At 46.2% G+C, this 25,123-nt stretch overlaps 1 protein-coding gene across 5 annotated transcripts in view; it reads left to right on the top strand.

The window, feature by feature from the left end:
• The window catches only part of SERGEF (secretion regulating guanine nucleotide exchange factor), a 217,328-nt gene that overhangs the window by 125,809 nt on the left and 66,396 nt on the right, over positions 1 to 25,123 (top strand). For 4 of the 5 annotated variants that reach the window (XR_008961034.1, XM_048214758.2, XM_048214753.2 and 1 more), the window contains one exon: positions 7,128 to 7,164. Coding sequence is in view for 4 of the 5 variants with exons in the window: in XM_048214758.2 (XP_048070715.1) it covers positions 7,128 to 7,164 (37 nt within the window). In the remaining variant the exon portion in view is untranslated. Of the gene's footprint in view, positions 1 to 7,127; positions 7,165 to 8,086; positions 8,380 to 25,123 lie in introns of those variants that run through there. The other variant, XM_057317091.1, reaches the window with a different exon arrangement.

Below are 25,123 nucleotides of genomic sequence, written 5' to 3'. Positions count from 1 at the left end.
TTTGCCAATAGAGAAACTCTGTTGGAAAGGGAAATGAAGCTATGCCAGTTCCTTTTATATGTTCCTAAATTATATATTTTTATATATTGTGGACATGTATGTGCAGAGCAGTGTCAAGCTCAAAGTAAATTTTATTCTATAGTTTGGGGGCGGGGCATGAACAGGTTTTAGTATGTATGAGATCTGTTTGGTTGTTACTATTCCGTTTTAAAGATGAGGGAACTGAAGTCCAGAGAGGCAAAGAGATTTGCCCAAGGCTACATGACCAGGAAGTGGCAGGGCCAGGACTCACATCCAGGTCTTCTGGTTCCATAACTCCTACCCCACACTGACTGGGGAGACATGCCCTACCCTAGTGCCCAAATTATTATTATTTTTTTTAAAGATTTTTATTTATTTATTCGACAGAGATAGAGACAGCCAGCGAGAGAGGGAACACAAGCAGGGGGAGTGGGAGAGGAAGAAGCAGGCTCTCAGCAGAGGAGTCCTGATGTGGGGCTCGATCCCAGAACTCCGGGATCACGCCCTGAGCCGAAGGCAGACGCTTAACCGCTGTGCCACCCAGGCGCCCCTAGTGCCCAAATTATTAATAGTACAAAGGAAAGTTGACAAAAGTAAACTTTAGCCAAGGCAAATGGTAGGATTTGAGAGAAGATCTGGGAGGCTGCCTCAAGGCAGTGGGTTTGGAACTGAGTCATGTTGGGTTGGTTGGGTTCATAATGATATGAGAAGGGAGAGAGGTGCAAATAAAGGTACAAAAGTGGGGAAACAGATTTCCCAGGGACAAAGAAGCTACTTGTGTTGATGGGTTAGTAGATTTCTATGTAGCAAAGAAAAGAGAGAGATCAGGTGTGGTAGGAAGTTAGGAGGCTTTGAGACTGAGAACTTCCAAATTAAAAAAAAAAAAAATCAGATTCTGACATGACAAAAGAAAGCTTAAAGTCATTTAGTTGGCTCTTAAAAAAGCCCAGGGTGGGGGCGCCTGGGTGGCTCAGTTGGTTGAGCATCTGACTCTTGGTTTTGGCTCAGGTCATGATCTCAGGGTCCTGGGACGAAGCCCCTGAGCTCCATGCTCAGTAGGGAGTCTGCTTGAGAATTCTCTCCCTCTTCTGCCCCTGCTCCAGCACTGTCTCTCTCTCTCTCTAAAATAAATAGAATAAATCTTAAAAAAAAAAAAAAAAAGAATCCAGGCTGGAGTGAAAAGGACTGAAGATGGAGCAGCTGGAGATCAAGAGATAGATTTGAGAGTCTTTGAGAAGGCAGAACTAACAGGATGGAGACAGAGTAGGAGGAGATAGAGTTGCCACTTGAGCGTTTGAGCCTTAGTGATGGGGGTGATCTGGTACTAGAACCAGAAGTGTGTGTAGTAGTGGTGCTCACAGGCTCTGGATCGAAGTTGACTCGGGTGTATAGCCCTTGTGACCTGGTACCAGTGATTTAGCTCCTCTGAGTTTGCTGACCTGCTGAGTAGGGACGCAGATTCCCACTTCCCAGAGTAGGTGTGAGGATGTTGGGCTGTGCAGGTAGAGTGAAATTCTATGCCACATGCTGGCATCCAGGCATTTACTAAATTTGAGCTCCCTTCCTCCCCATCCCAATCTCTCTGGGGAGGTAATAGAACCTACTTTAAGCCTTATCTTCTTATGTATAAAATGTAGTTAAAAAAAAAAAAAGGAATTGGCTTTACAGGGAAAACGGGTTCTTTGGGAACCCAGTCAATGGGACTTTGAGTTGGAGGACAGATGGAGCGGCTTATTTTTTGGCCTCCTTTGACATCGAGGCTGTAGTGAAAAGTTGAAGCCTCACAAAGGAGTTAGAAGTATCTTTGCAAGGCTAGGTACTTCCAAAAGCAAGCAACCTTGTGCCTCTCTGCTGCTCCATGACCCCCATTTGGGGCTATTTCTGAGCCGAAAGGTAAAACTCCATTGGCTGACCGGACTGCAGTGTGCCTGTAAAGCACGCCCAGCTTCCCAGCCTGCTTTTCTAATTGAAAATTGCAGTTGTCTACTCTGAGTTCTACACACACGGCAACGGGGGGTTTGGGCGGAGTTCTAGCAAAGGCTGCACTGAGGCGCCCATTCCCTTCCCTATGAACCCCCGCCGCCGGGAGGCGGCCTTTCTGGAGCTGCTCCCAACACGCTTCTCCTCCAGGCGATGGTGCCTGCCAAAGACTCTCGGCGGCGCAGAGCCCAGGCTTCAATCTCTCCTCCGAGTCCCCGGGAATGGCCCGCCTCCGCCAGGCGCCGGGTTGCCATAGCATCGGCGGGGCACACGGGCCCATTGGCACAGGGCGGGAACCAATCAGAAGGCCCCGCAGGCCACTGTGCTCCCGGGTGGTCCCAGGGCTGCAGGGGGCTGCTCTCAGGAAGATGACTGGGCCAGGCCCTGCATCCTTTCCTGGTGGTCTCAGTGCTACTACCCTGAGTCCCCGTTTCAAACACCTTCCCTGCTTGCCCCCCACCCCGCCCTTCAGAGTTGAACAATCTGCTGGAGTTACCCACTAGGGAGGGCAGGGGTGAAGCCTGTTGCCACTTTACAGCCATTTCCCCCAAGAGAAAGCTCCGGACGGAGCAGCTCCTGGATTGGTCCGCAGGTGGGCGCTCCTAGCCCCAGGAGGATGTTTGGGCCTTGTAAGTCTAGGGCTGCCCCAGCTTAAGACCCCTTGCTACTAGGCACATGGTTTCCAGGTATAGGGAACTGGAACTGGGTGGTCGGTTTATTTCCCTCCTGTTTGCCAATAGGAAGGTTAAAACGATTGGGAGGACAGAAAAGTTGAATCTGAAAGATCTTAGACTCCTGTGCCCCCACCAGCTGTAAGAGACTGGGCAAGTTACTGTACTTTTTGAACCCCAATCACCCCATTTGTAAGAACAGTTGTAACACAAGAATCTACCTGCTAATGCTGCTGTAAGTAAATAATGCAGGCAAAGCAGTCAGGTGGCTGGCCATAAGACTCAGGAAGGGACAGTCACCTGTTTTTAGAAATAGTGCGACAGTACTGCCCAGAGCTGGAGTACTCACATGTAGCATTCGGCAGGTGTTTTCACATTCATCTAATTTTTGCTTGTTCATTTAGTTATTCATTCATTTAACCCATTAATGCATTCAGCATATATTCTCTGGGCGTCTGCTCTTGTATTGTTCTGATTTTAGTCTTTGTGCTGCTGAAGCGAGCCCATGTTCTCTGGGCATCTGCTACGAGCCAGTTCATCCCTGCCCAACTGTACTTAGTGGAATCCAGCCCCCACGGGAGTTGTGACTCTCTTCATAAGAACTGATGGAGTCTAGCCTGGCGGGAGGCTCACTGGGAGATCTTGTTTTCTGTAGCTCTGCCTCCTGTGGCCAAGGGGCCTGAACAGAGCAGACCCTGGTAGTGTTTGAGCAGCACCGAGTCAGACAGGTTGCCACAGCCACTTTTGTTCCCCTCACCTGTGGGGAGGTGTGCCCTCTTTTCTTGAAGGTCCCAATCAGCAAGCTGGAACCTACTTCCTCTGTAGTGGGACTCCCGTCTCCCAGGACTGATCTCCCTTGCTGGTCTGCTGTGCTTTGCCATGCTGGAGTTCCTGAAACAGTCCTACTGTCGCTGCTCAGGCTCCCGTCACTTCAACACCGTGGTCTTGTAGCCCCGTTCCCTTCCTGCCCTCACTGTGCATCTCAGTGCCTGGCTCCTGTCGGGCTGGAGTGGCCGCACCACTACTCACTCTTGTTTTGGGATCATCTCGCTCTTCTGGATCCTCCCTCCCAACTTCATGCCCTGTGTCCTTGGGCTGTGTGACAGAGACTTGCCTGGGGAGGCGCTCTGCTGTGCGTCTGAGGGACAGAGGGGCTTCACACAGGCACACTTCATAAATAGACATCTCCTGTGTGATGAGGCCGTGATGCGTAGTGCTGGGAGTAGGTAGGGTGGAGCAGCTGGCTCTGCTTCCAGAGTCAGGGAAGTCTTTACCAGGAGGTGATGTTTGGGCAATATCTTAAAGGATTTAGCTAGGTAGACAATGGGAGAAAGGGAATTCAAGTCAAGGAAAATAGCATTCGTAAAAGCCCGAAATTGCCTTATGTTCTTAGAGAAAATATAATGTAGTGTGAATGGAAAAAAAAAAAGACTATGTTATTTGGGTTGAGGGTTCATGAGTAGCAGAGAGAAGAAGTGAGGCCAGAGAGCTAAATAGGGACCTACTCATGCAGGCCTTGAAAGCCACCGCGGGGAGCCCGTGAAGGGCTTCATATAGGGGCGTGACATTCAGATTTATATGTAAGGAAGGTAAGACAAATGGCCGTGAGGGGATGGATTGTCTCGTTTGTCCTGTAGCAATTCTGTGAGGTAGATGGGTTGACACTATTATCTGCTTGTTACACCTGAGAACACCGAGGCCCTAGCAGTTAAATATCTTGCCAAAGGTCTCAGAGCCAGAGAGCAGAGGACCTAGGACTCACCTGGCTTCCTGGCTCTGAATCTTTTTCTCCTGGGCATGCTTCCATTATTAACAGAGTCTTCTAGAAAGCTGCCTGCAGCTGGGCAGTGGGTAGATGCTGACAAGAGCTATATGAAGCAAATGGTCATTGATGCGATCTTGTTGAAGGAGTGTAACCCTGCGATTCTGTGGCCTGTGGTGTTCAGTCTCCTGATCTGTGTGCCAGTACACAGACAGCAAGAAGCAGCAGGGAGCTTTGAGCTTCGAGCTCTGCATTGCCTTGACAAACTCCATTCATCAGCGCCTCGCTCATTAATTCAGGGCAGCATCTGCGCCTGATAGTGGCATTGGTCACTGGGTTGTTTCTGCAAGCCCTGGTCCTCCAGGTTGGACAGCTCTGTAGTCTGCAGCCCCAGGATGAACCCCGGCGGGCCGAGGCGGGCCCTTTCTCTGTCTGCAGTTTAAAATGAAATAACTTTATTTTTTAAAAACAAAGGTAACATCTAGTGGTATGGAACATCAGCTTGGAGATCAGGCAGACCTGGTTTTAGGTCTGCTGCTGCCACATAGCTAGCTGTGAAAGTTATTTAATGCACTGAGGGCCTCAGTTTTCTTATCTCTAAAATGAGCACAAATGTCCCTGAAAAGATTGTTGGGACGATTAAGATGAGATTGTGTTGACAGAGTGCCTTGGCGTGCTGCTTGGCTTTTGTACATCCTCAATATATGGTGACTCTGATTCCCGCTGTTATTGCTGCCCCCACCACGACTGCTACACGTCATAAAGACTGAAAAACAGAGACTAGAAGAAAGAGTATCTTACAATCCTACCATCACGATGCAACTACCATCCATTATTAGTTATAGTTCCTTCAAATCTTTTCCCCCACAACTTCAGAACATATCAGATTTTATAGCATATTTATTTTATAGCCATTTGTTATTTTGCCTTTGTAGTAGGTACATTATATTTATTTTTAATAAATTTTTCTCTGATGATAAGGTTACTATATAAGATTTAGAGAGAAGTATAGAAAAAGCAAAAGGGAAAACCGTACTTATACCTCATTCCTAGCCCCGAGGCTATCACTATGAACTTTTGATGTATCTTCTTCCAGTCTTTTGTTTGTGTTTTATTATAGAGCCGAGATCGTATTACATATACAGTTTTTCCTGAGATTTTTCAGTTCATAAGATATCATGAGCATTTTTCTTTATTGTAAACATTACTTTTCAAGGCTACATAGTAGTCCATCAGATGGTTCCACCATAATTTACATAAGCATTCCCCTACTCTAGACATCTAAGTATTTTCCAGTTCCTCAATCTAAGCAGCTTCCTTTGACAGAACCTTGGGACCCGGCCCAAGTGTCACCAGGAGGCATATAGTGAACTTGTGCTGTGTGTATAGTCCTGGGCGGGGGTGGGGGGCCTCTCAGATAAATCAGGCACTGAGCCTGCCTCAAGAGCGTTCAGAGACTAGACACCTGGAAAGATGGACTGGGGCAAAATATGCAGGTGCTTCTTTGCCTGATACTGTCAGGGAGTTCACCTAAGTGCGGGTATCTCCGTTTCCTCTAGAAACTGGGATCTGGAGCACACAGCTTTCACAAAGATAAAAGTCTCAGAAGCTTTGCTGACCCTTCTCACCTACCAGTGTGTTATTAGGCCTCTGATATTCAAATGCCTTTGAGCCTGTTACCTTGACTGTCAGGGGCCCGTGCTAATGACCTCTGAATATCACTTCCGAGTGGTTTTCACTGGCAAGGGGTGAGAAGCTACAGCCTCAAGAAAGGAACTAGCATGAGCCTCAGGAGAATCGGGGGTGCTCTAGTCCTTGTTTTGATGCACACTTGCTCCGGCACCTGAGGCAAGTTATTTCCTCTTACCAAGCCTCTGTTGTCTCCTTACAATGTAGAAAGATCGGACTAGATGATCTCCAGGGCCCCTCCAGCACTGATGTTCCGTGGGGACCTGAAGCCTTCCTCTTGCCAGGAGCTGAAGTGAGCATCCTGATAAAGGTCACAGGATGCTTCTCCAGGGTACAGAATTTCTTTTAATTAGTACCTGGGGAAGCACTTCAGCTTTTATATTCCCACTTCCTCCTGGTAGGGGCTGGGACGAGTAGAGACTAAAAGGCAGGAAGTGCTGCTCGCTGGGTGAAAACACTAGATTCAGAACCCCAAATGATTCTTTGTCTCTTATGTAGTAGGTAGTTTTTCTTTTATGAACTTGGTTTTTTCATTCATTCTCTCACTTAGCAGGTGTTAACTGAGTCCCAGCCCTTGTACAATCCAGAAGTGAATGAGACTCAGGCTCGTTCTCAGGACACACACAGTCTAGTGAGAGACAGGGGCAGGTGTAAAAGGCACCAAGAGAATTGCTATGATGGGGTACAGATAAGTCACATAATGAAGGGGTACAGATAAGTTGCATAATGATGGGAGTGCTTGAGTCTGCCTAGAAGCAAAAGAGTCTCAGTGGACACATTGAGCCTTTAAAAGATGAGTGGAAGTTTTCTAGGCAGTTGAGGAGAGGGCATTCCAAACAGAGGAGCCACATGTGCAAAGGCCCAGAGGTATGAGAGTACATGTCGTGTTCTTTGTGAGGCTGGAGGGTGAAAGGGACATTGAGCAGATGAGAAAAAATCAAGCACTTTTCCTTGGACAAGGAGTTTTCTTTCTCTAATATAACTTATTTTTTTTTCTTTTATAGGTCTCTTGTGGCTCAGAGCATAATCTGGCAGTGATTGGTAAGTAATTAGTATACTGATAACTGTGTGTGTTCTGAAACTCCTGTGGCAGAGTTAGAGAAGACTTTTGGTTAACCAAAGGCCGGGGTGCCTGTGTATGCGTGTGTACATGTTGGGGGAGATTCTAGAAAATGGAAGTCTTTGATTGCCCAAGGCTTTACTAGAAGCCCCTTTTCTAAAAATTTCTATCCACATCATTGAGTGTCTTTTTAAGGTACCTAAGCTGGCTTCCCTGCCCCCGGCAGTGGCATTTGAAGATGTTAAAGATTTTACAGACCAGGCACATCATGTGTAGAAATCCAGATATAAAGGGGGAAGAGGATTGGGCTGCTCTTGTTTCTCTGAATAAATCCCTTACTCCAAGTTCTTTCCTCTTTCTTTGGAAATATGGGGCTCTGCTCACTGCCCCCCACTGCCTTGTATTCTGTGTCACTCAGGAGCTCCCAGATGAAGCCAACCTTCTGATTGATTGAGGTTTCCTCTTAATTGATTCTGGATAACCAAGGGTTCACTGTTTTTATAATTAGGCCTATGAGTAATTCCTTCAAGAAGCTTCCTCGTTACTTCTCCAGGTAGACTAATCTCCGTATCACAACACAATCAAGAGACACGAGTATAGGGCCCGACTGCCTGGGTTCAATACAGGCTTCCACTTTCTAGTTGTGTGAACTTGGACAAGGTACTGAGGCCCTCCATGGGAGGGCAGTAGCGCCTACCCTCTAGGGTTGTTGTGAGGGTTCCAGGAGTTAATATATTTAAAGCACTTAGAACAGTGCTTAGCTCCTAGTGAGGGTTTTAAAAGTGTTCACTGTTATTATGTGATATTTGTTCTAATTGTCCTCCTCTGGGCTTTAGCTCCCCATCTGTCAAATGGAGGGGTTAAAAGAGAAAATCAAAGTTTCCTCCTGCTCTGATGTTTTAGGGTCCGATCACAAACCCATCCCTGCCTGCCTTCTGCTGGTGATTTCTGTTCCTGGCTACTTCTCTCCCAGCCTCTGACTCAGCTCCTGAAGGGCAAGACCCCTGCGTTTTCCTTTTGTTTCCTGCCTATTTGCAGCACACAGAGCAGTGACTGGTACTCGGCAGAGACTCGAGCACTGTTTTCTGAATTGAGCTGAGACTGGCTCAGCCGCCTGCCATGGCAGCAGTTTGAAGCACTACTTTGTAGGCCCGAACGTGATGTGCAATGAGGCAGAACCAAGGACAGCTGAGGAGGTAGGCTGCCAGCCAGCAGAGGGGGTGGGGAGTAAACTGGGCTGGAGTCAGAGAAGGAGCGAGAAAATGTAACGGCAAAGCTGCATGCTTTGCAGCCGCACCAGATCCTTTATACCGGAACTGCTCCAGCCTGGGTGTAATTCAGACAAGCTAATCAGAGAATCCGAGGTGGTGCCTAGGATGCTGCCGCCGCTGCTTTCCCTGGTCTAGGAGAGAGGTTGGCTCCCTCTGCGCCCAGGACAAACAGGAAGATTGCAGGGTATCTAAATACATGAAAGAACACAATCCAGATGAAGGAGGGGCCAGAGCTAGCAGGGTGGCGGGATGAGCTGACGGAGGCAGCCTAGGGCTGCAGAAAGAGCAAAGACTGCAGGCAGACAATCTTGGTTCACACTAGCTCCATCTCTGTTTGAGCTTCCATGTCCCCCCTCATGTCCGTCACAGAGAGAATTCCACTTTGCAGGATTGCTGGGAGGATTAATGTATGTGAGATACCTGGTATGTAGGGGGTGTGAGAGAAACGTGTGTGTGTGTGTGTGTGTGTGTGTGTGTGTGTGTGTGTATAATTCTGTTTGCTTCTCATTTCTCTTGGTCAGGTGGGGAGAGGGGAGAACGGCTTGTTAGGGTAACTGTGCTAGTGAAGTTGTTGTTACTTGGGAGAGAGAAACGATAACATTCTGGAAAGGCGTCCAGCATTACCCAAGTGAGGAGAACATCAGAGCCCACGGAGAGCAAGGTGTGCCGGTGAGCTCCTGGAGGGTGGACCTGTTCTTTTCTGTTTTGTCCTCAGTGCCCTCGTCTTGGCTCACACTCTGTCGAGTGCTTGGTTGCAGAGTCAGGGAAGGTGGGCCCAGTCACACGGTTCGGGCATGTGTCCCTGCCTGCTTGTGAGCTGGGAGCAGAGGCTCCCCACCACTGGAGGGATGGGGCCCTTCATGGGTACCCTGCAGGGTGCAAGCTGTGCTACAGGAAGTGACAAGAAGCTCCTGTTGGCTCTGGCAGAAGGCCAGAAGAGGGAGACAAGCTGAAGGAGGAGAGTTCCTACCAGCTTAAAGCCTGGTTCTCACAGCCAGCTCCTCGCCTCAGCCCTTCTACCATTGCCTGCTTTAGATGGATTTCTCTGCCTTCAGTTTCATTCCCTGAGATCTGGGCCCTCTGTGTCTGGTGCTGGGTGTCCCATGTGGTAGGCGCAAAACGGTTGCAGAATAGACTAGAACAGAATATAAGGGAGCCAAACTTTCCTCAAGTGTAGAAGCAGCTTTAGTGTCTAATGAATGTGCAACAGACAAACCAGAAAGGGAGGTGGAATAGAGACGGGTAGAAGGACGTAACTCAGGACCTGCTCTGTCTGAGAATGGGCACTCCACAAACTATGTTTGCTGTACCCATTTTATAGAGAAGAAACCTGAGACTCAGAGGTTATCCAGGTTATCCAGGGGTAAGTAGCAATAAATAGTAGAGCTGCCTGCCTGACTTACAAGACTGCTGTTTCGGCCCTATCCTATCCTAGGGCCTGAGGCAGCGTGGGAGGTGGTCAAGAAGAGCATAGACCCTAGGGTCAGATTGCTTGATTCCAGTCCTGGCTCCTACACTTAGGAGCCGTGTACCCTTGTATAAGTGGCTTAACCCCGCTGTGTCTTGATTGCCTCATCTGAAATATCACATTATTGCCTTCATAAGGTTGTTATATAGAGTACTGACAGTGCTTGGCACAAAAGTAGAGGCTCAACAAATGTTAGCTAGTATTATTATCATCATCATCGTCGTCATCCTATATTAAGACTTCAAGGAAAGAAGTAGTTGTAAGATGAGTATAAGAAGCCTTGACACTCAAGGTGGGAAGCTCAGGAGCTAGAGAGGGAAGTGTCTTCCCCACCCAGAATGCTGGGGACCAGTGCGGGATCTCAGCATAGCTGCGGAAGGGATTTGTAAAACGTGGAGCCTGGGCACCCCAGTCTGGGGGATCTGGACATCCCAATAGCCCTGGACACAGTGCAAGCCCGGATTTGCTCCAGATCAGGCTTCTGCTATCCACCTTCCCAGACAGGGATTCAGACCCTTCATGTTCTAGCCTGAAGCAAACCCCACAGCAGCCACACTTCAGGTTTCTTTCGGGAGCAAACTAATTCTACTCTGCTCCTTCATTTGCTTCCAGGTTTCTTTCTTCCCCTTCTTTTGCAATTTGATTTGGTTCTTTCCTTAGTTTTCCCATGAGGCCTCTCTTGACATATTATTCAGTGTCTGCCACCAGGCATGGCTGTGGCTAGACAGGATGGTGAGGCAGGCGAGTTCCTGCTTCGGACAAAGGAGGAACTGCTGGAGCTAGACACACAGAACTAGAACACAAGTGACAGTCAGGAAGGAGAGGGTTGAGGCCAGAGGCCACAGCTCGCCTGGCCACTTCGAACTGTGTGCCGTGCACAGTCAGTCCACCTCAGGGAGCCTGATTCCTCATGTGTACAATCAACCTACCCCTGAAAGTTGTTCCTGCAAGTGGCATAGGTGAGCCAGGCGCCTGCTCAGTGCCTGCCGCATAACAGGTGCTCAGCAGGTGCTCGCTCACTTGGCAGGTTCGCTGGGCCCTTTCTTTCTTTCTGCCTTCCCACCTAGGATTTCCCTCCACATCTCACAGAGCTGGCTGCCTGGCTCCCACTCGTGGGCAGAGACTGAGGTCAGCAGAGGTGACATGAGGGCATGTGACCACCACTCGCTCAGAAGATCCCTGCCTACCAGAGCCCGGCTCCCAGGCCCAGCTCGGTCTTCGGGGCCCTCACCTCCGTGTCTGGCTGAATTGGCTCCAGCTGTTTTGCTTCCCCTAGGAGCAGCTTATTTTGGCTTGAATGGGCAATTTGTTTGCCTTCTCTCCTGATGTGCAGTTGTTCAGCCTTCCCTTCCTGCAGAGAAAAAAGAGCTGACTGCATTTCCTCTCTCCCCGCTCCACGCAGACCTTTGGAAAGGATTTTATTGGTGGCCTTTTCCTGGAGCATTCAGGCTTGCCAGACAGGCATTGTTAAAGAGTTAGATATTTGGCAAGAAAGTGTCATGCCTCCTCCTCCTCCTCCTCCAAGCAAAGCCAGCTCTCTTACCAAATTGAGCTATAATCTGTGTAAGGATCTTTTCCCCTTCATTTCAGTGATGATTTTCAATCATCAAACCTTTGTACCTTTGTCATATGTGGGGCACAGCATCTGACCTTGGCTTGAAACCCATCAAACAGAGTCATACAGGAATTTAATAGTGAGAACTAAATCTTTTTTGACACCGGCTGTTCCTCTGAGAGGCCATACCTCCAAGCCCCAGGGCCTTGCAGAGAGCTTAGAGGCAAGTGTAAACTGTATGGTCCTGTGCACAGTGTGATTGGCAACGCATAAATGCTTTATATTATCTCATTTAATCCCCAGAGCAAATTGCTGAGTTGGTGCTGTTGTTAACTCCGTTTTCTAGAGGAGGGAAGCTGTTTGATGGGGAATCAGTGTGTCAGGTCTTTCACCCCAGCCTCTAACTTCAGAGCCTGTGGTCCACTACCCCATGCTGCCTTCCTGCGGACCACTGACAGTCCGGCCTGGTGTTAAGGCCACCAGATAAGATGATCTCATCTCTTCATTTCAGTACTTAGTGTCCCTTCACGTTAGCAGCTTCTCCTGTCCTGCAGCCTAAATGTCTTCTCCTTCAGATTCAGCGGTTCTCTGTATAATCGCCAGATAGAATTGTGAAGTTGGTGACATTGTTGTGGAAAACCACCCCTTTTAGGATTCTTCTTCCCTCTCTCACTGTCCCTTACCTCTTACAAAATTAATTTGCGTATTTAATTTTTGAAAAATTAACACATGCATATGATTTGAACTTAAAAGGCATAAAAAGATTTAAAATGAAAAACTTCCCTCCTTCCCTGTCCCCCCATTTGTCCAACGCCCAGAAACCCTTCTACCACATGTGCGACTAATGTCTGTTAATCTGTGTTTTTCTAGTTTCTTTTTGCATATATTAAGTAAATGCTAAGATATATTTTTATCCCTCCTTTCACATAAGTGGTACTATATTGTACATACTTTGTCGTGTCTTATTTTTTCTTTCAACAATTCATCTGGGAGATCTTTACATATCAGTATAAAAGCCTTCCTAGATAATTATTACAGGTATATAATATTCCAGGATACCCACGTACCATGATTTATTTAACCCATGCCCTGTTGATGGACATGCAGATCATCTCTGGTATTTTGCTGTTATAGGTATGATGTAGTGAATAACCTTGTGTATATATGTCATTTCATTTGTGGGATGTTGAAGAATAAATCCCTAGAAGTGAAATTATTGTCAAAGAGTAAGTGTATCAATTTTGCAAGAGAGGAATTGCCTTCATAGGCAATTTTGCCTTCATAGAAATTATACCATTTTCACTCCCACTAACAATATATGAGTGCCTGTTTCTGCAGCCTCCCTAAGAGTGTGTTAAGAAACTTCTAGATTTTTGCCAATCTGATAGGTGAAAAACTAAAAGGATGGTTTTTTTTAACTTGTTAAATTGACATAGAGTATATATACTGTAAAGTGTACAGGTCTTAAAGGTTTAGTTTGATGAGTGTTTATATACGCACGTACCTAGGATACCACCACCCAGTACAAGGGACAGGACGTTTCAAGCACCCCAGAAGATATCTTTTCCCAGGCAATACCCCAGCCCTAGAGTTAACTGCTACTCCAACTTCTGTCTCCAGAAATGAGTTTTGTCTGTGGTTGAACTTCATGTAAATGGTGTTATGCACTGTGTACTCTTTTGTGTTCGGCTTTTTCTGTTCAACACATTGTGTCTCTAAGAATCATCTATTCTGTGTGTAGTGGAAGTTCTTTTTTACTGGTCAGTAATAGTCCACTGGATGAACATACCATAACTTAGATGTCCATTTCGTCGTTGAAGATTTGGGTTGCTTCCAGCTTGAAGCCTGTGAGCAAGGCTGCTGTCAACATTCTTACCCATGCCGTCTGGTGAACACACACATTGGTTTCTCTTGAGTGTGTAACTGAGAGTAGGATTTCTGGATCATATCCTTAGCATTAGTAGATAAACAGTTTTCCAAAGTAGTAGTGCCAGTTATATATTGCCCATCAGCAATATATGGGAGTTCCAGCTGTGCTGTGTCCTTGCCGGGTATTTTCAGTCTTGCTGATTGAGGCCATCCTGTGGAGTAAGTCGCGTGGAACCTCACTGTCATTTTAATTTACGGTTCTCTGATAACCGAAGATGCGGAGCATCTTTTCATATACTTAGAGGCCACTCGGGCAGCTTCTTCTGTCTAGTGCAAGGACTTATGTGCAACACCGTCAAGTGGGTTTTGTCTATGTTTTTCTTGATGGTTTGCGGGCATCCTTTATCTTACGGATTCAAGACCTTTGATTTATATATATAGCGAACATCTTTTCTTCCCCAGTCAGTGGCTTGCTCTTTTGCTCTCTTAATGGTGTCTTTTGATATACAGATATCCCTAATTCTAGCGAAGTCCAGTTTATCAATCTTTTATTTAATGGTTTGAGGTATTTGTGCCTCTTTAAAACATTTTGGTCTGCTCCAAGGTCATGAAATGAAAATATTCTCCTTTGTGTTCATCTTGAAACTTTATTAATTTTGCCTTTTACAATTAGGGTTAGAATCCATTTTGAATCAGTATTAAACAACAACAACAACAATAACAACACATTGCCCTAAAACCATCTATTGGAAAGTTCGTCCTTTCCCCATTGAATTTTAGAGGCTCCTTTGTTGTAAATCAAGAGACTGTATATATGTGTAAATTTGGTTTTGGACCCTCTCTTCTTTCGTAGTTTATTTTTCTATGTTCATGCTAGTACCATGCTACCTTGATTGCAGCTTTATAATAAATTCCGATATCTGGTATTAAGTTTTCCAACTCTATTCTTCTTTAAGATGATTGTGGCCTTGGGGCGCCTGGGTGGCTCAGCTGTTAAGCGTCTGCATTCAGCTCAGGGAGTGATCCCAGGGTCCTGGGATCGAGCCCCACGTCGGGCTCCCTGCTCCGCCGGGAGCCTGCTTCTTCCTCTCCCATTCCCCCCTCTCCCACTCCCCCTGCTTGTGTTCCCTCTCTCACGGGCTGTCTCTCTCTCTCTCTGTCAGATAAATAAAATCTTTTTTTTAAAAAGAAGATGATTGTGGCCTTTCTAATCACTCTACTTGTAGTTATGAATGAAAATTGAGCATCTTTTTGTATATTCAGGAGCTCTTTGTATTTTTGTCTTTTTAAAAAGCTTTTATTCATTTATTTTAGAGAGAGAGTGTGTGTGTGCGAGTAGGGGAGGGACAGAAGGGGGGAGAGAGGGAGAGAATCTCAAGCAGACCCCCCGCTGAGTGTGGAGCCTGATGTGGGGCTTGATCTCAAGACCCTGAGATCAGGACCTGAGGCAAAACCAAGAGTTGGGACACTTAACTGACTGAGCCACCCAGTCACCCCTGTATTTTCTTCTTTATGAAGGGTTTCTCCATACCTGTATTTGTTTTTCATTGCTACTATAACAGATTACCAGAAAATTAGTGGCTTAAAACAACACAAATGAGTTATTCTTAGAATTTGAGGTCAGAAGTCTGAGGTGGGTCTCACCGGGCCAAAATCAGGCTGTGAGCAGGCTGCATTTTTCTCTGGAGCCTCTAAGGAGAGTGTTTTCTAGCCTCTTCCAGCTTCTGGAGGTTACCTGCACTTCTTGACTATGGCTCCTGCCATCTTCAAAGCCCGAAGTAGCTGCTGGAATCTTTCTTTCATCACATCATTCTGACACTGACTTTTCTGCCATCCTAGTCCACATTTCAGAATCCTCGTGATTCCTTTAGGCCGCGTCTCCCACTCTGGATAATCCAGCATCATCTCCCTATTTGAAGGTCAGCTAATTAGCAAGTTTAATTTCATCTGCTACCTCAGTTCTCCTTTGCCATGTAATGTAACACTCACAGCCTCCAGGAATTAGGTCTTTGAGATGGTGTCGTATGGTCTGCCTCAATATCCTTTGCCCTTTTTTCCAGTTAGATTATTGGTCTTTTACTAATTAATTTCTAAGAGCCGGGCGCCTAGGTGGCTCAGTTGGTTAAGCATCTGCCTTTGGCTCAGGTCATGATCTTGGAGTCCTGGGATCGAGCCCTGCCTGGCTCTCTGCCACCCCCTCCCCCGGCCCGGTGCTCTCTCTCTCTCTCAAATAAATAAATAAAGTCTTCAAAAAAATTTTCCAGGAGCTTTTTATGTATGAGGGATGTTAGGCCTTTGTGGTTCAGACAGCAAATATATTTTCTTAGCTTTTTTGTTTCTCCTTTTGGTGTGTTTTTTTGTTTTGTTTTGTCCTGTTTTTGCCATGCAAACTTTTCTTTCTCTATAGGCAAAATTTATCAGTCTTTTCCCGTGTGGCTTCTGGATTTTGAGTTAGAGAAGCCTTCCCTATTCTAGACTGTCCTCTATTTTACTCTAGTACTTTTTATGTTTGTTTGTTTGTTTGTTTGTTAACATGTAAGTCTTTGATCCATTTGGAACTTATTCTGATACACAATGTCAAGTGTGGATTCAACTTCATTATTTTTCCAGATGGCTACCTAATACTGCCCCAACGCTATTGAATTCCCTTTCTTTGGCTGCCCTCCTGGATCCCACTGCTCTCCCAGAGCAACCCTAAGGCATCAAGAGAGGCAGTGACTGACCCAAGACGGCCAGCTAGTCAGTGGCAGAGCTGGGGCTAGACCTCAGGTCCGGCTCATGCTGCTCAGTCTGAAGCTGATGGCTGGTTCTCAAGGAGCTTTCCCGGGTGGCTGTGGCTCCTGGGCTGTTTGCTGAGGCAGAGCAGCCCGTTGGTTCCGTGGGCTCTCAGTGCGCTGTCACAGGTCATGCTGTGCTCATCTCCAGAGTGAGATATATTCGTTGCCACTGTCACACCTGGCTGCTCGGGGTACTGCGTTTTCTTCTCTATCAGGCCAGAAATGTGATAAGATCTTTGGCATTCAGGAGAGGTGTTTCACAATTAATGCAGAGATGTTTTTACAGACCACTGGTTATTGTTTAAATCACATTTCTGTTGAGTCATTTGTTTTCAAGACATGGCCTCACATCACAAGGTGTGCTTTTTTAGCTTTCAGTAAAGGTGGATTTTTTTCCACTATTATTCCTTTGGGAAGCAAGGGTAGTATCACTCCGTAGGAGTCGTTCTATATTAGACCACAGATGAGGGTTCCAGGCTGTCAAGGAGGCTCACATACTTGCTAATTACCTTCTCATGCCAGCCTTTTTGGGCACAAGATTTTTTACCACATTTAGCGCTCTGGTCCTTTTAAGGTTTCTTCCAGGAGCGGAAACCACAATCATGACCCACTGTACTTGTTTACAAATACAAGGCTTAGGGCCTTGCAAAGGTAAATCTGACAAAGGTGAACTCAAGGGAAAAGCCACAGAGAGGTAGAGTGAGCTAGAGGCAGCCTTCCGCAGTGGAGGGGCTGAGGGCTGGTCCCCAGTGTTGTCTGCCACTAGCTCTCTATGTGATCCCGGGCAGTCATTTCCCGCTCTGGGCCTGAGGATCCCATGTGAGAAATGTTTCTAAAGTCTGCTGCACCACTCAAGTCTGGCTTCGTGTCTACAAACTGTGTTGCACATTTAAAAAAAAAAAAAAAATTTTTTTTAAATTTTAAATTTAAAAATTATTAAAAAATTTTTTTATTGTGTTGTCCCTTAATGAGATCTACTCTCATAACAGATTTTTAAGTGTACGATATGGTATTGTTAGTTGTAGGCACCCTGTTGTACCAGGGACCTCTAGAACTTACTCATCTTCCTTCTTGAAACAGTTACTTTTCTTGGTGTCCATGACACCCTGCTCTCCTGGTTCCTTCTGTTTCATTGGCTGCTTCTCCTTAGTCTCCTCCATGGGCTCTGCCTCTCCTCTGCCTAAATGCTGAAGGTCTGAGCACTCTGGGGCTCTGTGTTGGTCTCCCGTCTTTTCTCTCTCTGCAGGTTTTCCAGTCAACTCGTTCAGTCCCATGACTTTAAAAACTTTTCGTATGCTGATGATTTCCCAGTTTTTATGTCCAGCTCTGACCTCTCCTCTGAGCACCAAATTATATATCAAGGTCCCCATTTGACATCTCCACATTAATTTTAAATAGGTATCTCCAATGTACTGTGCCCAGAATAGAACTTTTATTTGTCTTTTTCAAGACCATATCTACCAGGTCTTTTTCTTAGTATATGGCATCACCATCGACCCAACTGCTGAATCCAAAAATCTAGGATTCCACATTGACTCCTCTCCTCTCTCCATTTATCCTCACATCTAATCCCTTAGTAAGTCCTGCTGACTTTACCTCTAAATGTATCCCAAGAACGTCCACTTTGCTCCGTTTCTACTACAACTGCTTAGTCCAGGCCACCAAAGTCTCTCCTTGGGACTGTTTCTATAACCCTAACTATACCAGCGTTCCCTTTTCTTCCCTACCGCTGGTGTAAATGGAAGTCCTGTGGCATGGGTCTATGGTAGCCAGAGTGCTTTTTCTTAATAGACTGAATTGTCTCCCCCTGCCTTGCATGTAGGAGTGCCGTACCTGTTTGTTAAGTACTGACTGACTGTCACATGCAGTATTGTCCTCATTCCTTCCCGTCACCCTTACTAGTGGCTGACAGCTTGCCATGTAGCATTCCCACATTGAGCGGGAAAGAGACCTATGAATTAATTCTGGCGCATAATATGTACTTAATAAACACTGAATGGGTCCCGAGCAGCGAATGATAAGAATTAGAGGAAAGGGTTGCAAAGGAGGAATGATTAATTTTGGAAATCCTCACGGAAAAGGTAACTTCTGAGCAGAGGAAGGGTAAAGAGCCTTGTGTGCTGAGGGACCAACATGAGCAAAGAGAAGGAAGGCTTTAGAGAGTGAATCATGGTTGAGGGACAGTAGCCAACCATCAGGACAACTGAGGGTCAGCTCGGGCCAGGTCTCCAATGGCATGCTGAAGGGCATTGACTTTATTGTAGAGACAGTGTGGAGCCATATGGGTCATTTGGGAAGACACTTCAGAAGTTGACAATTACAGCAGAAGATAAAAGGCTTTAAAAAAATGGATAATGCCTTTTTGCAGAGAAAAGAGAACGGACAGCAGCTGGGCGCCTACTACGCGCTGGCACCATTCTGAGCATTTTGTGTATATCATCTCATTTCATCGTCACCATGTAGGATAGAAAGTAGATGAGAAATGTCGCTGTTTTTTCAGATAGGAAATTGAAGACTCAAAGAGGTGGAGCCCAGGATTCAGACTAACTCTATTGACTCCAAGGTCCGCACTTTCCCCCCTCATCCTGCCCCATCCCTGAAGGGGGGGGGCATGCTTTAGCTTAATTAGCATATCAGGCAGCACCAACTAATCTTACAGCATGCAGGTGACTTTGGAAGCCAGGAAGAAGCAATAGCAGAGCTAGTACTGATAGCACTTGTCTGCAGGGGCAGAGGTCAGCCTCTGCCTCATTGTCTGTCCTCAGAGCATAGCCCCAGGGGACTATGGACAGCATGGGACAGCTTTGACAATGACCAAGAAGTCAGGCTTGTGGGCCCACTCTGTCCTTCCTTTGAGCAAGCTTCCTGAGCCTGGGTGGCACCATGAACGCCTAGACTCACAGTGCCTCTTAGCACCCAAAGGCCTTGGCTTACACTAGAGCCCTGAATACCACCTACCCTGTAGCTGCTGTCCCTACTGCCTCTTGTCTCTCTGGAGTCCCTCTTCCTCCTGGGTGCACCAAAAGCCCTTAACACAGAACAGCTGTGACTATTCACTCCAGAGTGTGCTCTCTGGGCAGGGCTTCAGCAATGCTCTGTTTGCCCGTCTGCCATTCATGGATTTATTGATTCATTTAGAGACTGTACCATGTGGTAGAAAGAGCCCTGGGCCAAGGGACCTGAGTGCAAGACCGGCTGCTGTCATCTTGGGCTGGCCACTTTCCTTCTCTGGGCCTCCTTTTCTTTATGGATAAAAGAAGAGAATTGTATAAGATAATCTTCAAGGTGTCTTCCAGCTCTGACCCGTTCTGGGTTTTGTTCTTCCATATCGTCATGCCTTGCCCCTAACATGGCATTAAGGGAATGCTTCTCAGAAGAGTTCATGTTTAAGGTGGGTCTTAAAGGAGGAGGAGGAGGAGAAGGAGAAAGGCATTCCAGCAAATGGGATCAGTATGAACAAGAGCATGGAGAAGGCATGGCAAACGGGGGGGAAAGAAGGGATCAGGAGGGGAACAGAGCAGTGGGAGACAAGGCTGCAGGATGTCTGCAGCCAGGTCACAAAGGCCTTGAATGACAGGCGAAGCAGCTGGGACTTCATCTTGCAGGGTAACAGTAATGCATCATGATATAGCTCCTGTGTTATACTTTCTCTTTTCCTGGGGTTAAAATTGCCCGTTTTTCCCCCCTCTTCCTTTGATTGATTTTCTATATACTTCAACAGAGGAATCACAAAGGAATGGCAGTGGGTTCGATTTTGTGGCTTTGTAAGATATTAACTCAGTAAGCTTGTGCTTTTCTGTTTGAGACAAGAAAGATGCTGCTGACCTTCTGGCCCTCAGCACACTGGATGTCTGATGGCTCCGACCAGGCGTCGTGGCTCCAAAATCCCCATCAGATTCCTTGGCCCGGACTCTACCCTACCCTAGGTGCAACTCCAGGCCCAGCTCAGGGCTAATCCTTTCCTCTTCCCAAGGCAGCCACGAGGCTAACAGGGACAGGAAGCTCACGGTGTAGTCCTCGTGTGGCATACGTGTGGATGTGGGTGCTTCTGACGTGTGCTCACGGCTCACAATGCCCAAGGCTCTCCAGCTCACCTGTCCTTTTTCACTGTTATCGCTGCTCGGAGGTTCTCAGGGGAGGTTCAGTCCCTATCACACAGGGGAGGACAGGGAGTCTTCTGAAAGGTTGCCTGATTTGCCCCAGGCAGCATAAGATAGTGTAAGGAGCCCGAGGCCTTGGAGTTAGGAAGCCATGGATTCCAATTCTAGTTCTGCTGCCTCATATCTGTGTGACCGTGTGCACGTTGCCACCTTCTCTGAACTGTGGGTTCCACTTCTTCGAAGATTGAGGTAATAACCGCTTCTATAAATGCCTGTCACTAGAGGGAATTGTGTGGTTTCTGGAAAAGCTCTTGGCACAGAGTAGGTGCTCAGCATGTCTGATTCTGACTCACTTGGGGGCTCTTTCTGGTGTCTCGCCTTGCTTCCCATATGGCCCTCTTTGTCATCTTGCTCCTCTGTTCTTAAGTCGATGCCACAGGCAGACACTAGTGGAAATAGTCTTCCTGGGTGCCCAGTGTGAAGCTAGGCCCTGCGGCTGGGCTGCCAGGACACAGGGAATGGCCCATGCCGTCACTTTGCTTATCGCCTGCTGGGGTGTGTGTGGGAGCAGAGAGGGTCTAGCCTTCGCTCTTGACATGGAGCCAAGGTGTTGTGACCGTCACGCGTGCCACTGATCTCCTTCCTCCTCCGTAAACTTACCGTGTGGCACGCGCCAGACTAAGCTCTTACGCATACTGTCTCACTAAGCTCCGGCATACACTCCTACATACTCACGTGTGCCTGTAGCTTACACTGTAACACGCAAGCCTGTTTTACACATGAGAAAAATGAGGCTTAGGAAAGGTAAGCATTCTTGTCTTAAGATCTACAACTCATACTGGGCGGTACTATTTGAACCAGATTATCTGACTCTGGAGCGTGCACTTTTTTATTTTTATTGGATAACTTTTTGTTTATTACAGAATAGTGTGTATATATGTGAGTGTGTGTGTGTGTGTGTACATATATATACACACACATATATATAGTTAAAAAGTAAAAAAAAAAATACTAAAAGCCTCAATAATGGCAATTTCTGCCTCACCTTTTCCCATCCCAAGACCCATTCCCAGAGCCAGCCATTTTGAACTCTTTTCAGGTATTTACCTCTGTGTTTGAAAATCAGATGCTCATTTAAGATGCCAGTTTTAAATGAAACAAATTATATCTATTGATTTCTTAATATAAATTACAATTTAGGGGAACCTGGTGAGCGTCCAACTCTTGATTTCAGCTTAGGTCATGATCTCAGGGTTGTGAGATTGAGCCCCACATCAGGTTCGGCACCGGTGTGGAGTCCGCCTAAGGTTCTCTTTCTAGCTCTCCCTTTGACCGTCCCCGCTGCTCTCTCGTTATCTCTCTCTCTCCCTCTCTTAAATAAATAAATAAATAAATAAATAAATAACTCTCTCTCTCCCTCTCTTAAATAAATAAATAAATAAATAAATAAATAAATAACTCCCTCTCTTAAATAAATAAATAAATAAACCAACCAACAAACAAAGCAAATTATATCTATTGATTTCTTAATAAAAATAAAAATTAATTATCTTATACCACCACCCCCATTTCCTCTCCCTCCATCCTCCGGCTGTACTGAAATCATTAGTCTGTTATTAAGATCAGTGTAAATACTGTTCTCACTGCTGAGCCAAGTAATGTATCATGATATAGCTCTCGTGCTGTACTTTCTCTTTTCCTGGGGTATTGCCTGGTTGGTTTTTTTTCCCCCTCTTCCTTTGTTTGATTTTCGATATACTAACCACTGATTCTTCCCAAGTGCCCCCAAAATGTCTGTAAAACACCTCTTCACCTCTTTTTTTTTTTTAAGATTTATTTATTTGAGAGAGAGAGAGAGAGAGAGGGTATGAGAGTATGTGTGAACAGGGGGAGGAGCAGAGGATGGGAAACTCAAGCAGACTCCGTGCTGAGTGCAGAGTCCGACATGGGTCTTGAGCTCATGACCCTGAGATCATGACCTGAGCCAAAAATCAAGAGCCAGACGCTTAACCAACTGAGCCACCGGGTGCCCCGCTCTGCACCTCTTGATACTCTTTTCATATGGTCAAATACGTTAAGTCTGTTAACAGCGTCCCCACTCCCACCCCAGAGCCCTTCCCCTCCCGGTTCCGTCTGAAGTGCTTACCTCAGGCCCACACAGCTGTTACGGTGTGATTTCTCTTTACTGCTCTCCTGTGTTAAACCCTGTTTCATCTGCTCACTGTCTTCCTCCTTCTTGAGATTGGTCCCTTACTTTGGTGGGGCTGTGTTCCAGTAGCTCCCTAAGAAAGAGTAGTTGGAGATAAATTTTTTGATTCCTTCGATTTCTGAGAATACATGTACTCTGTTTTCACACTTGATTGACAATTTAGCTGTGCGTAGGATTCAAGGTTGAAAATCCTTTTCCTTCTGATTTTTGGAGGTTTTTCCATTGTCCTCTAGCTTCTAGTGTTAGTGAGAAGTCTGGTTTTTTTTCCTAATTTCTGTTCCTTTGTATGAGATCAGGTTTTTTTTCCTCTTTGAAATTTTTTGGAGTTTCTCTTTCTCTTCATTGTTTTGAACTTTATGATGACGTGCCTTGGTGTGGGTGTTCTTTTATTCCTTGTCCTGGTACTCACTGAACCCTCCATTGGAGGCTTATGCCCTTCAGTTCTGGGAGATTTTTCTTGAAATAGTTTTTCATAATTTTTTCCTTATTTGTCTCAATTCTCACTTTCTGGGACTTCTTAGATGTATATTGAATCTCCCGGACTTACCCTCTAATTTTCTTAGTTTTTCTTTCCTCTTGGATATCTTTTTACTTTTTGGATCACTTTCTGGAAATTTTGTTGACTTGATCTTCCAAACTTGAAATGGAATTTTTATTTTGGCTCTCTTTTTAAATTTTCAAGCACTTTTTCTTCTTCTTCAATCCTTTTTTTTTTAATTTCTATTCTTGATCCTATTATAGCCTTGCCATCTATCATTTCTCAGTGGATATTATCGTAACGTCTTAAAAATGTGTTCTTTTGCCCTCTGCCTTGTCTCTGCTTCTTCCACTTTTTCCTTTATTTGGGGTTCTGTCTTACCTATGGAGACTTGCTGAATGTTGTTTGTTGCCCCCAGATGTGCCCTTTACACCTTGCTATGTGCCTCCCGGGGTCCGATCTCTGTGGCCTGCACCAGCAGGCTCCCTTGCCCTCTGACTTCTGGTGGCATTTGGCTAATGAGAGAGAGGCACAGCAGGAGATCTGAGGACTGGAAAAAGGTGAGGTCAGGGTATTTATTCCCCCAGCTTGGATCCTTGCTCCTTTGCCACAGCTCCTGCTGCTTCACATCCCTCTCCATAACTCCACCCTCTCTGGTTCTCCTAGCCACAACCTTCCCTTGCTCTACTGGTTTAGAGGTGGTAAAGGTCTTTACCGAGTGGTCCTGAGGTACAAAACTGTCCCTCTTGGTTTCCCTAAACATTGTCCCTGCCTCTGTGAAAGGTTCCTTTATAAAACTCTTCCCTGCTGCTCCTTAGAGGTGCAGTCTGTCTTGTGCTGAGGCCTGGACTGTTGCAGAAGTTTTCCTCTCTAGAAACGTGGTGATCCTTAGCTGTCTGTTCATATTGGAAAATGAGACACTAAGCGAGGCCCTGTGTGCATGGAGAGGGCTGACTGACTGGTAGACTTTCTTGTAAGATGAGGGGCAGAAGAGCGAGGGAAGCTTTTTCATTCATGGACCTCCAGAGATCAGTATTTATGGGCTTTTCTAATCTCTTGCCTTGGCATATATATGCCTGGCTGTTGACTTTCTGAAACAGGATGGAGGAAGGAGGCTTGGGATCCCATCACTCGTACACAGATTGTTACCGAAACTGTTTATTTCATCCTTATTGTCACTCCCACCAACTAGTGCATCTGTTTTTTTCCTGAGTCCAGGGCCTCCCTGGGTCAGTTTCTCCAGAGAACAAATATCCAGTGTTCCCTCAGGAAGTAGGTTGCTTGGTTGTGTGTGTTGGGAAGAATCTGAGAACCTAACTGTCCCATACATATGATTTCAGCCAGTCCCTCTGATTTCAGCTCTGTCTTTACCCCACTTTCAAAGGCACTTGGTGCCTCTCAGTCCCGAGGCTTCCCCGAGTTTTGTAAGAAAAGCGGGTTCCATGTTTACCGCCCCCCCTTCAGCCCACACCGGGCTGCAGCCGGCTCCACTCTGAGAAGTTAGTTATCTCCTCCATCTCTGTTTCCTCTGAAATGTGTTGTGCTATCTTGTCTGCTGTTGTTTCTCCTTCTAGTTTCCTTCCCTTGGTGGATTTATAGTTTCTTTAGTTCTTTCTAGTCAGTTAAATGGGGCTTTGGAAGGGAGTAGGGATAAAAGGCTGGGCTCAGTCTGCCCTGATTAGTGGGAAGTTCCTAGCTTGCTTTTGTAGCCCACAGCTGCAAAAGGCAGAGAAGGTGGCCCCAGAGTGGCCCAGAGACTGCAAGGCAGGCCACAGGTCGATGGGAGGTCAGCTACCCAGAGCGGAAGCCTCCACACCAGGGCCTTTGCGATGGTGGGTTTTGTGAGTTCTGTGAGTCTGTTCATTTTATTCAGGCAGCACCTCTTAGAAAAATTCTGCATATGAAGAGAATTTATTTCAATCAGTTGGGAACTGACTTGTAAAAAATTCAACAAATGGCAATACATAACAGAAGGCAAACAACAATAACAAAAACCCCAATTAAATGATAGGGACTCCTAGACAAATGCATTTTAAAAACTTAACTTTGCCAAATGGATGGCCAAATGTTTATGGGCTTCTACTGTGGGAGGGGCCTGCCTTCCTGAGGGAGGGGAGCAGAATTTTAGCTGCTCTAATCTAAGAAGAAGCCTGGGGTCATAGAACCGCAACCTTTAAAGGTAGAGGAGACTTTAGAGATGGCCTGATCCCCAC

This window comes from Ursus arctos, unplaced genomic scaffold (genome assembly GCF_023065955.2).
Source record: "Ursus arctos isolate Adak ecotype North America unplaced genomic scaffold, UrsArc2.0 scaffold_23, whole genome shotgun sequence".
NCBI lineage: Eukaryota > Metazoa > Chordata > Mammalia > Carnivora > Ursidae > Ursus > Ursus arctos.
This window is presented reverse-complemented; position numbering and strand designations above follow the sequence as displayed.